Raw genomic sequence first — 13,421 nt, 5'->3', positions numbered from 1 at the left:
ATTATGTTTTAATTGTGATTAACTGATAAACGCTCTTTTCTATGTAGTACCTATTTGTAACTTAGAACGCGTCAACGTGCCCCAGAGATGCTTTTGCTGATTTCATTTATTCATTACTCTGTTCAGGACCAACCCTAAACTCGATACACAGGCAAAACATCTATCAAACTCAGAGTGAGTTTTTCCGAATAAGGACTAAAGAAGGAGACACTTTATGTTTGACACTTGATCCCTTTCACTGTGAAAATATAGTTAATAGAGTATCCATTCTATGCACCGTAGCCTCAGCTACTGTAAAACTAAATAGTTCAGTTTACGACAATTCAACTATACTCATTTAGATCAGATGATGATCCATGATGTTTACTTTTGTTTGAGCAAGGTTTTTTGCAGGGGGCGAGGTGGGGTGTTTAGATTTCATGAGTATTATTTATGAATTCCTTACAGATAGAATTAAGACAAACTCACCCTTTGAATTGTAAGATTATTTGAATATAAAAGTGAGATGAAATCAAATAGTGTTAACCTTGAAAGGAAAATGATTTTGATTGGAAAAACCTAATATCATAACACACTAAAAGTGTCAAATTCTTTCCACATTCTTTCCAATTGTTTTTTACTTTTTTAAGCAGCAGAGTTTTAGAGTAAAAAGGGATTTGTGGCAAACAAGTGTTACCTATTTTCTATACTCCAAAGAAGAGGTTTGTTCATATTTCTTTTGGTGCAAACAACTCTTTCATACAAACTTTGTAATTTAAAAAAAAAATGCTAGAAAGCCTGTAGGTATTTTTACTCACAGTTCTTTCAAAATAAACATTTTTTTAAAAGCTAGTTTTGAAATGTATACTAAATGTAATAATGTACACATTTATTTTAAATGCATATGGTTAAAAGAAGTTTACTGAATCATTTTGAACTCACACTTAAAAAGGCATCCTTTTGAAAGATCTGAAGTTGGTGGAAATTTTTTCCCCAACATATTCACTTACCCCGACAATGTACTCCTTCATCATACCCATCTGAACAGTCATATACACCATTGCAGAGCTGGGACAAGTGAATACATCTGTTTGTACCAATGCAAGTAATATGATTCAGGGGACACTTGAATTCTACTTCCTCAGGACCTAAAAAAAGAACAGGCACAGAAGAATTCACATACATTTTGTTTATATTCAAAAAATGAAGAGAGAAAGAATGCACTGTATAATATCATGTATTTGCATAATATTTCCATTTTAAGGCTAGGTACAGGCATTTTATGTACTTGTCTACTCTGCAGCTTTTCAGTGCATTACCGGTAGAATTATATTCTCTTAAATAAGGATTAGCGTAATTAAAGAAAATCAACTGCTCAAGAAGGATTACTTTATTAAATGATGATAATACAACTTACGGTTTTATGGGAAGTTTGTCATACTCTAAAGATTATAGATGCTGAAAATCATATTTGACAACATTCAGGATGGGGAAGTGATTATTTTTAAATAAAGCTTTTAATTTTTATTTTCAATATTACATGAGTCTGCCAATGCCAAACAAATCACTAACACAACCCTGGGCCAGGATGTCGCCAACCATATTGAGAAGGAAAAAAGCACAACTCAGACACTCAAAATACAAGAAGAAATTCCACTGTTTACATTTCAGACTGTATTCCTCTTTCATTGGGTAATAATCACTCTTCATTCTGCCATCAAAATGGTTAGACAGGTATGGATGTATGATTACTGTAATTATATTCCCAGTAATACTTGGAGGCCCCAGCTTTGGTCAGGTCTCCACAGTGCTTGGCACTATGCAGACACTTAGTAAGATACAGTCTGTGCCCCAGAAAGCTTACATGATACTTTAAGATAAAATGCATTGAGCGTTTAACAAAGAAGAGGAGGATGCACAAGGGGTTAGGGATGAAGGAAGCTGTCAGGAGGCAGCTTGTAGCACCCTGATGCTCTGGCTGGGGCACAGGTGTGTTGAGTTTAGCCTAGTGACAGGGCCACTCCAAACTCCATCAGCTGACAGCCGTCTCAAGGAACTATAAACTAGAGTGCAGTGCGCTCAGATACAATCACTCATCATCCATTCCCAGTACCCTACTCTAGTGCCACATTTTGGGACCGGCAGAGGGCTTAGGTATGCCAGAGCAGCAAAGAATCCTGTGGCACCTTATAGACTAACAGACGTTTTGGAGCATGAGCTTTCGTGGGTGAATACCCACTTCCTCAGGTATGCCAGCTCTCTGCTAGGCCAGCTGAAAGCTTCCCTCTACTCAGCTTGCCAAATGTAGATGCTTTCTATCCCACTGGAGCCACCTGAACAATGCAAAGGAAGCAGGAGAATATATGGCCCTATATGTGCTTTTTTTAAACAAATAAATGTCAGTTATTGCTACGGAGCATCAGATCAAAATTATATTTTGAAAAATTTATCTTTATGTAGAACGATTTTGATTTTGCAATCTTCCTTGTAGCAATGCAGATATTCTAGCAAGTATCACTATTGCTATGAGCTGGCCATTATTTACAATATGTTACAATAAACATCAATTTAACTAGTTAAAACCTGGCAGTCATGATCACAATTCAGGAGATATTTCTGCCTTCCCACCAAAAAACATTAAATTCTGTCTGTATTAAAGTTGCAAATATATATATATATATATATATATATATATATATATATATATATATATATATATATATATGATACAGAAGGATACATATGTGCTATGTTTCAGACTATTTTTGTACATTTAAAGCGTTAAAAATGATTGATTACAATCCAACATTATTTTTCAAGAAGCCTTTCATGCAAACTGCATTCTAGTACTATGGAAGTATAAAGGGACCTGAATGCCCACTGAAATCAATAGAAAGATTTCTACTATGGATATCAAGGATGAGAATCATGCAGCAAATATACAGATATTAGGAACTGTAGAGGATGACTATGTAGTCCTCAGAGACAGAGGGAGTGCTCTGACCTTCTGCCCTTGGGGCACTGAACAGCCCTCAGATAGAAGAGAGAAGCAAGCTGATGGCAGGGACAAGGTTCTGTTCCCCCTTCTATGTACCAGCAACAGTTCCAGGGCAGAGTAAGATTCATCCCATAAAGATGTGTAGTAATGACATGTAGCCTAGTGCTGGGTGCCTGCGAGCTCTGAAAACTCCTGGCGCACTACTGGGATTAGTGGGGTTCTGCTTTGACACTTAGTATGGCACAGTCAACCCTTCTGATAGCAGTTTTGAAATTCCAGATTAACAGACAGTCAATGTTTTCATTATGTAAAAGCTTCTTAAAACTGTACACACAGGCCATGAGCAGCACTGGTGTTAAGTCCAAAGCTGACTATGAAGCGCTACAAAGAGATCTCACAAAACTGGGTGATTAGGCAACCAAATGGCAGATGAAATTCAGTGTTGATGAAGGCAAAGTAATGCACACTGGAAAACAATACTACTCATACATACAAAATGATGGAGTCTAAATTAGCTGTTACCGATAAAGAAAAATCTTGAAATCATCATGGACAGTTCTCTGAAAACATCTGGTCAATGTGCAAAAAAGCTAATAGAATGTTAGGAACCATTAGGAAAGGAGTAGATAATATCATCATACTGCCAATATAAAAATCCATGGCATGCCCACACCTTGAATATTGCATGCAGTTCCAGTTGTCCCATCTCATAAAAAATATATATATTAGAACTGGGAAAGGTGCAGAGAAGGGTAACAAAAATGATTACAGGAATGGAACAGCTTCCGTATGAGATTAAAAAGACTGGCACTATTCAGCCTGGAAAAAGAGACAGTTTAGAGGGGATTTGATAGACGTTTACAAAATCATAAATAGTGTGGAGAAAGTGGATAAGGAAGTGTTATTTATCCCTTCACATAATAGAAGAACCAGGGGTCACCCAAAGAAAATAATATTCAGCAGGTCTAAAATAAACAAAAGGATGTACTTCTTCACACAATGCACAGTCAACCTGTGGAACTTATTGACATGGATGTTGTGGAGGCCAAAACTATAAATGGATTCAAAAAAGAACTAGATAAGTTCATGGAGTGTAGGTCCATCAGTGAATATAAGCCAAGCTGGTCAGGGATGCAGTCCCATATTCTGGGTGTCCCTAAGCCTCTGACTGCCAGAAACTGGGACTGGATAACGGGGTGGATCACTCAATAATTGCCCTGTTATGTTCATTCCCTTTGAAGCATCTGGCATTGGCCACTGTCAGAAAACAGGATATTGGGCTAGATGGACCATTGGGTCGGACCCATGTTGGCCATTTGAATGCTTAGCTATTGTGTTCAAATCTTTTAAGCCTCCAATATTCCCCAGGAGACCCTGACTTGTGTGCTTTCTCTTCCGTTCCTGACTGAAAGTCAGATTTAAATAGGAAGTGGGGGTTGGATCCTCTACCCTTGTATCAGCAGTCTCAATTAGGTTGCTTAGGTCTGTGGCTGGACTAGATGAGTCTGGGTAAAGTGTCTCAACCCCACGCAGACCACAGAAATGGAGGGCATTGGGGGCTGAGTGCCTTGCACTCCGCTGAACACAGCAAAGAGGGGGCTTTCAAAGGCGGATAGAAGGGGGGAGAGCAGGATATGGTGGAGCCTGGAGATTCTCACTCTCAGAGAGTCAGGTAGTTGGGTCTGTAATATTAATGGAGTTATGTGGCATCTTCCTGACTTCAGCTGAGACTGTTTGGACACCTCAGTTCCCTCCCCTCTTAGTGGCTGCTGACAATTCATGATAATGGAACTCCATCAGGTTGTTAGTGAATAAATATTTTTAAAATCATAAACCCAAACATTTAATTTGTGCTGAACTTGTATTTGTGCTTCAGTTGCACAAGGGCCTAAAACGTACCTTAAACATCTAGAAAATGTATTTATTTTATTGATTTTTATAGCCTGCCTTTCACTGTATGAGAGCAACTAACACTGTGAGGAGGAAGCAGGAGTAGAGAAAACAGCTCTTCATGATAAAATAAAAATGAAGAATATGCATAAATAGTAAGTAATTCATATTCATGGCATCTACAGATTGTGGTATTTCACCATTTGCATGTAAGCTCCAGATTTCTGGATCTTCACCTGTAAAAGGTATAGCTGATAGTTATCAGCTGTAGAGGAGGAAAAATAAAATAATTAAAAGACGGAACAAAAATAAATTAAATTTGTAATAGCTTCATTTAAATGTTAATGGAAAGATTGAATGTGTTAATTACCATTTATGCTATCACTGGGGAAATCCTAAGATCCTATCATTCAGTTTGACTGGCACGTTCCCATTGTTCTGAAGACCTCATGATTTGGCTCTATATTATCAGTTACTAAAGTACAAAGGCTGACTCAAAATACAATTTAAAATATATTAGCTGAGTTGAAATCAGTTAGAGGATCAGTCATCCACTTGCTAAATCAGATTTCATTGTGATGGGGGAAGATTTGAAAGGAAGATGAATCTGCTTCAAGAAATATATATTAATAAAGAAGCTGTATTTCCAAGAGAAAAAAAAGTATACTGTTCGTGAAAAGAAATAAGTAATAGATTAGAAGAACTGTTTAACATACAAATGTGCTTATTCTGACATTGATTGGTTTGGCTATATGTAGGTAATATTCGTGCACCAGCATGTTTTCATTGTAAAACCAGGTAATTTTTGTGAACTTAATTTATACCAGAAACTGAGGTTGAGATCCAAATTGGAGAGAATTTAAGCAACTATGAAACCTGGGTCTGTAAAATAAACCTCAGAACTAACATACCTCCATTAAGTCAAGGCCTGCTCCTCGGTGCTCTACATTCCTGCTGAGCAGTTAGATGTTGCTGTATATAGAACAGCTTCAGGGTCACTCTTTACACTCACAGAATCCTAGCTGCTTGCTTTAGTGCAGTGGAGACATAGATTTAGTAAGGGCAGTGCTGACTCAATTTGTTCACTTGCTCCTTCTCCCTTCCCTTCACAGTGAACCATTTGTGGCAGATTTTGCCATGGTACTTTTGGGGAAGGGAATCTGAAAACCATGTTTACTCTCAAGATGATCTCAAAGCAAAGTGGTACAGATAGCTCTAGGGTAGGGGAGTTGGGAGCTGAAAAGGAAAGAGATCACAATAGGAGAAGGGCGTGGAACAGAAAACAAGAGACATCAAGGTACAGCTACAAACACAGCCAAAGGACGATGGGCTCAAAAATAAAAATAATGCCAGTCCTTCAGGGTAGATAATAGGTAACTTCTATCTTAAAGGTCCCAGCCATCCAGTATGTGGGAAAAGTAATCCAAAACAATCCTAGGAAGAGATACAAAACAAAACCACAAGGAAACTGGTTCCCTTTAGGTAGAGATTGTGTTTGAAACAAAATGTTTCACCATTCTGATTCAAAATTTTCATAATGTTTTGTTTCACAATAAAAATATTTTAATTTTTTGTTCTGATTTGGGACAAAATGTTAAAATAAAAGAATATCAGAAGAAAAATACTTTTAATTTTTGCTCAGCTCTATTGGCAGCCAGCCCAGTTAAGTGTCATCCTTAATTGGGTTGATAGTCTACATAAACTAAGAACAATAATCTTAGTCCTGAAATGGTCAAATCGTTTGCCAGAATGTTGAATTTGAAAGTGTATATAGAGAGACAGAAAACTAATGGAAAAAAAATAAAAGCCTGGACACACAAAATAACATTCAACACACAGGACTCATTCATTGTTTTAAAAATATTTTATTAACAATGAAATAGAAGTTTAAATTGTATTAATAATAGCATTGTCTAGAGAGGTAGATTGCCCATAGAAGGTTATGATTTTAGGGAAAAGTCATGTGAATTTCATTATTGTAATCTACCTCGGATAGTCCTTTGTCTATATCATACAATCACTTTACAATTCAGCATAATAGATTAGTGCTTAATAAAAATCTGAACATAGGTCATCACTGAGAGATCATACCTTCAAAATCCCTAGAATAATAAAAGTCAGAAATGTGTATTAGTTCATCCAGTCTATCTCCCTGCCAGTGGAAGACTGTTGCCCACAATATCTTGTTTACCACTTTGTTCAGTCTAGTTGTAAAAGTCCCAAGCATTGGACATTTGATCACTTCCTTTGGAAGGCTATTCCACAGCTTAATGCATCTTACTCACAGGAAATACTTCCTGGTATTTTGTCTAAAATTTCCCTTTCCAAATTTTAATTGACAGAGACAGACTCAGGTAAGTAGTGTGATGCTTCTTTGGACTCAGGGCTGAAAGTCCCCTTGTTACCACCAGCCTCCAGAGTGAGGGAGTCCTGCCTATACTAGCTGGCTGTTTGTTCCCTAATGCAACCAGACTGTCATCCATTCAAGTATTCTCTTGTGGGCTACCCCAGTCTGTCTTGGGCCTCAGGTTGTCAACATATGCACCCCAACCCCTGAGACCCCTCAAAGTGTCCTAATGTGGCATCCGGCCCCTGAACACAAGATACACACAGAAATCCCAGATCCTCTGCTCCCAAAGGACAGTGATACATAGTTAGATCAGCACTCCTGTATTATGCATAGCACTTGAGTTCAATTATATAACAAAAGGAAATTTATTCAAGAAAAAAATAGAAGCTCAAATAAAAACCAGCATGAGAGATGGGAACAAATGGTTTCATGTAAGACAACATCATATCATGCTTTCTAGAGACTAAACTTAACTAACGAGGTATTCACCTATCTCCTATTAGACAGCTTACCCCAAATTCTTTCCCCAAAGTTTTCAACCAGTTTGGTTTAGACCTTTTCTCATAAGATCAAGCCTGCTGGCAGCTCATATTCACAGACTGAAGGAATACCAGGGTGTTTTTCTGCACTCTGAAATATACCAGAACAGACTTCTGTTGTTCACCTCAAAATAGGGTTCCTTCCTTCCTGCCCATTTACTCCTTCATGTTAATTTTCTTCTGAAGTCTCTGCCAGCTCTTAATTAGAATTTCCCTTAAAATGTATGTCTGACATACAATACATAATGGTCCACCATGGAGATAAGTGTCTCCCACTGTCTGTAGAAGATTTTCACAAGATATGCTAACTTTGGATGACTTGCTTTTCAACTGCAGACCAACAGAACATGTTTAGTACATATACATAACTGCTCATATATTTTTCATACATACATCTCTCAATGGCTATGATGAATGGTGTGCCACAGGCTTTCATTAGAGACCTTACATGACATCCTTTTGGTGAAACCAGTGGATCCTTGCACCCCTATATGGCCTGATTCCCTTTGCCAGTTGGCATCTAGAGTTTCTTGGACTACAGGAAGTATGTTCCCTGCCCTGCAAATAAAGTTTTGTATATTTGACAGAGCCAGTGCATCTAGTAGTTAAAACAGAAGACTGAGTGTCTTTTAGATTCCATTCCTGGTTTTGCTGCTAACTTTTGGTTTGGAGGTAAACTGGAAGGTAGTACAGATTTTGCAGAACAGATGTTAAAGCATTCTGTATTAGCTGCAGCTTCCTAGTAGATTCCAGGATAGGTCAATTAGAGCACTTTGTAACTGTCTAGTCTGGAAATGAAAAAGTCACAGATCACACTGGTAAAGTCCACATAAGGAGAAAAATTGCTAACTTCTAAGAAGATGTAGATGGGGGTGGGGAAAGAACTTCTCTCTGTGATGTTATATTCTAGTCCAGATGCACTTGAGCAGATGACTTCCAGATTCTGAAACTCTTTGGCAAAGTGCAGGTGCAATCCTTTCACAATGGGGCAAACCAACTTTGTTAGATATCATCTGGGCTCTCTCTCTCATTCAATCCTTCTCATTGGGCTAAACAATAGGCAGAAAAGAAACTGAACTATCCAAGTCAGATGAAAGAACTTTCCATTAATGGTAGTTCAATTCAAATCATCTCCCTCCCTCCCCAATAACCTTACGTACACATTTAACATGAACAATGTCAGAAGGGAATCTGGCTGAATCACACATAAGAGAATCCTCAGAGCAATTGCTCAGCTCTGCTCTCAAGGATCTCTTCAATGGGAAAGAGTGGAATCAATGAAATGCAATTCTTGCCACCCATACAAGCACACAGAGTCAAGGTATCAAACAGAATTAGCACTCGTCACCATCCCGCTTCTGAAATTCCCTAAATCTGAAATTCTAGGCAAACCACAGCTATACCTGCAATACTTCCAACTCATGCTGCATTGAGTATCCCATTTAGAGCATGTCAAACCAAGATAGGACTGGTTGCATCATCCAGCCAGCTCTTGATTATACAAGCAAAGTCAGGGTCCTCATCCACAGCTAAATCATGGATAATGATTATCTTCTTAGATTACATACTTTGCTTCTTTCAAGGGGTCAAGACCCACCCTAGGATACTATGACTTATCTCACTGGAGTGTTACAAGGATTGGTTTAAAGATAGTTGTAAAGCTTTTAGAGATCATCAGACAAAAAAAGTGCTATGCAATAGTAGTGCAAAGTATATTAATTTCCAGATCTCTAAAATTTACTGAAATTATAGCAAATAAACACCATGTGATTCCTTATATTTAGAGAGAAACCAACAAAGCTGCTGATTTTCACTAAATGGACATTTTTCACTGTTTCTGTTTATATGTTTTTGCTGTGAATTGCCCATGTCAGTAACAGATCAACAGGTTGCTCCTGTAAATAAGAGACTGGGCAGATATGTGCAGTACAAACTTCCCCATTGCTGCATTCAGTTTTCTTGAAATCTGACAATATAAACCCTTCAGCAGTTCTCATTCTGGGGCAGTTTTGAGCAGAAAAAGACAGTTATTCCAAATTGTGGGATGGCTTTGAGATTTAAATTTTTTATATAAATTCTCTCTCCCACTTGTTTCTGCACTGCTGTGGAGCTATTCTGCCCAGCTATGGAGCTGAACCAGAGCTTGTGATCCAAACCAGAGCTCAATGGGAGCCATTTCAGTGATTTTAATGGACTCTGGATACAGCCCTGTTTGCCAAGAGGGAAAGGTTTTTATGCACTCTCCCGCCCCACCATCGTCATCCAGCAGAGTAGTGGACTGAATCTGGGCCATAGAAATGCTTGGGTCGGTACAAATAGTATAATAATGTTGGCAAAAATTTCTCACCTTTTTGCTGCAACAAAAATACTCGTCTTAAGCAGTTTTCATATAGCAGCCACCTGTTATCTCTCTAAAATATTAACTGATGAAATTTATTAATGACTGTAATTAAGGTAAAAGAGCATAGTGTTTAAGATAGAAAGAGTAATCCATACAATTACATTAAGTTCTCGCTGTATAAATATGGGTTTAAACAAAAATACTCCACGATGGAAGAATACAGTGAAACACAGCCTGCTTCTCATTCACATTAAACCTCTTTACACTGCTTGCCAATTTAGGGACCTTACTCTGAGTGCATATCTAATTTACTAGAATGGAATAAAGAAGCCTTAGGCATTCACAAGACAGGGCAAGCAGTGGTGTGGGCCCCTCCCCCCCCCCAATAATCAGCAAGAGCAGAGAGCTCCTCTGGTCCCAAGGCCTAGGCAGAGGCATGTTCTGTGACCCTCCAAAAGTGGTCAAATTAAAATTCCTGCACACACCTTTGAGCCTTAGTATAAATGAGAATTGGGCCTATAGATTGAAGGTTCCGGTTTTGTAAAAGTGTTAAACCATATTGATTAAATTCAAGCTTAGACAACACTTACATACATTTTTAAGATTCTAAAGTTTTTAGAGCATAAAAATCTAATATTGATTTACCTTCATAGCCCTCATCCTAAAAAAAGCCATGTTGTCTTAGTTACAACATCCAGGTCAAAGTGACAGAAAATGTGGAATATGCTTCTGAAAATTATCCATAATAGTATCTCTTTTCATCATGTTTTTAAGGACTGATATTTTGTTAACCACCAACCCAGTTCTGGTTCACTCATTAAACAGCAAAAGTTTACCAGTTTATAATGAAAACAAGTCAAAAGTGGAACCACAATTTACATAAATATTCAGCTGCATAAAGAAAGAAATAGAGCTATAAACACTTACCTTAGGGCACATAGGGCCCTAAAAAGAGGAAAAGAGAGAGCAAAGTATTATGTCACCACGGGCAAGAAGAAAGTTGTGATCTTTGACCTCATAACGACACAACTACCCGGACCCAAAAAGGAATTTCACTAGGGGGGAAAAAAAAACCAAAAACGGGTAGCACTGAAAACCTAAGTGAACTGAGGAATGAATATAGTTACATTATGAACAGTCTGTCATTGCCTTGAAAGATGAGAGGTGGGAGACCGACCATGACAAGCAACAGAATGAAGAAAGCAATACTGAAACAAAGAAATCCACACAGAAGGTATAGAATAGAGATTGAGAAGTCTTAAAGACAGTAAAGAACAGTGGGCTACATCTTCAGCAGATATAAATTACTATAGCTATATTCAACTCAGTGAAACTATGAGGATTTATACCATTTGAGGATCTCAGCCATGATGTGACCTTCTTTTCAAACAAGAAAGGGAACAAATTCTGCTCTCTGATATGCATGGGTGATGTCTTTTCAAGTGCTGAATTTGTTTCATAGCATTTTATATAAAAAAGGGGACATTTCTACCTCAGAATTTCCGGATTCCATTAAAGGATTTGCCACTGATCCTGGCTTGTGTTTAGAGTGCTAAACTATAATTAAGTCCTTCCAGACTTTAAAGTAAATGACCCTTCAAATTAACTAGAGAAAGGTGGTTTATAACATTGTGTTGGCACTCTACTCTTAATGACTTTATAACAGTATCTGCAAAGGTAGACGAGCATGGTAGTGGCAACTGAGCTCCAGTGACTATATTCCTCTACTATGTTTTAGCATTATTAGTATTACATATATGAGAACGACTTCATAATAAGGCTTAACAGTGTGCAAAACACATCCCATGAATATATTGTACACATTAATACACTGTAGTTGCTTGCTATTTCCTGTGGCCTTTCTGTGCTGTCACCATTGCCTGATAGAAGGAACTAGGGTCTCAGGGACTTGGGGAAACCCAGCATTAAACCATTGTTGAAATTCTTGAGGTGTGAAGAATCTTTCAAAGCCTTTAATACAGAGTGCTATTGATACTCTCCAATAAACATGTACATTTTTTTCCTTGGCTCTTTGTTTTCTCTCTTATCACTGCTTTCTGTAGGTCAGGTTCAGATTACTGTCTCAACTCTCCCTGATGTAAGTGAGGAAATAATGAACAGATTTGTAGCTTGTTGGTAGCCTTGGTTTACACTTTTCAGTTCACATTTGTTTTAAAAATCCTTTCAAATTGTGAATAAAGTTTTCTACTGTAATGGGTACTGGTGATGTTGGAATTGCTTGAGTGGTTCACTTTAATGGCTCTAGCTGCACTAATGGGTTTTATCTTTGGGGAAAACTTTTATCCCATAGAGCTCATCTCATATTTCAAGGTATCTAGTAGCCAAAAGAGAGAGGTGGGGGAAACAGAAAGATTGCACAGAGTCAGACAAATAAAAGGCAAACAAAGACAGAGGAAATCTTTCTACAGATTGTAGGTGTTTTTTCCAGACTGCAGCATGACAGTGTAGTCTCATCATCCAAAACCCACCAATTATGTGTGTTTGTGTGGACTTAGAATGACAGATGTTTTGTGGTTACAGAACGATTTTGTCCCTAGGAATTAATGTTCAGTTTGAGACTCAAGTTGGAAGAAGCTTGTGGCTGATGTTGACAGGAAGGGGGAAATATTGTGAAGATATAGTTGCCAGTTCCAATTTTTGAGGACTCCATAACACTCTGCCAAACTACTTAAGATAATGCCTCTCTAAAACCTTTCTATCCAATGACAATTAAGTTTCACTGGAACTATGAAACTGTTCCCATCTGGAATCAGACCCCACTGCCTACAGAGCAAAGAATGAAACTCACTTCTTGATCTTAATATTCCAATCACTGCCAATAGAAATAAAAGGGAAAGAATATTGAAGAACATGCAGAGGGAACAGAATGAGAATGAAAGAGGGTAAATAATAAGTAGTAGAAGAGAGGAGAAGGAGAAAGAAGGTATAAAGGAAAGGAAAAAACTTGGAACAAAGATGGCCTGCAGAAGAAGGGAGGAAATCAGACTAGGTTATCAGGAGGTCATTTGTAACTGGATATTCTGTCAAAGGTGTTTAGATACTATTCTACAATGATGAGATTGGCCTAAGGAATCAATAAATAGATATATAAAAGCAGTTGTAGGATGGGGCACATCATCATAGGTAAAGAAAGACCTGACATGAACCTAAGTATAAAAATAATAAACTTTTAGTGAGATTTTAAAAAGGTAGGTTCATTTTTACTTCATTAACTTACTTTGTTGCTATTGCATTTCCTGCATTTGCACCTGAACTGGAAATGTCACAACAACACCAGAAGGATTGTACTTGGGGTATTTCCAG

At 37.8% G+C, this 13,421-nt stretch overlaps 1 protein-coding gene across 5 annotated transcripts in view; it reads right to left on the bottom strand.

The window, feature by feature from the left end:
• Positions 1-13,421, bottom strand: part of LRP1B (LDL receptor related protein 1B) — a 1,302,041-nt gene that overhangs the window by 896,615 nt on the left and 392,005 nt on the right. For all 5 annotated transcript variants that reach the window (XM_050969143.1, XM_050969139.1, XM_050969140.1 and 2 more), the window contains one exon: positions 990-1,127. In XM_050969143.1, coding sequence (XP_050825100.1) covers positions 990-1,127 — 138 coding nt within the window. The remainder of the gene's footprint in view (positions 1-989; positions 1,128-13,421) is intronic.

This window comes from Gopherus flavomarginatus, chromosome 10 (genome assembly GCF_025201925.1).
Source record: "Gopherus flavomarginatus isolate rGopFla2 chromosome 10, rGopFla2.mat.asm, whole genome shotgun sequence".
Classification (NCBI taxonomy): Eukaryota; Metazoa; Chordata; order Testudines; family Testudinidae; genus Gopherus; species Gopherus flavomarginatus.
Note: the sequence above shows the minus strand (reverse complement) of the source record. Positions and strands in the feature narration are given on the sequence as shown.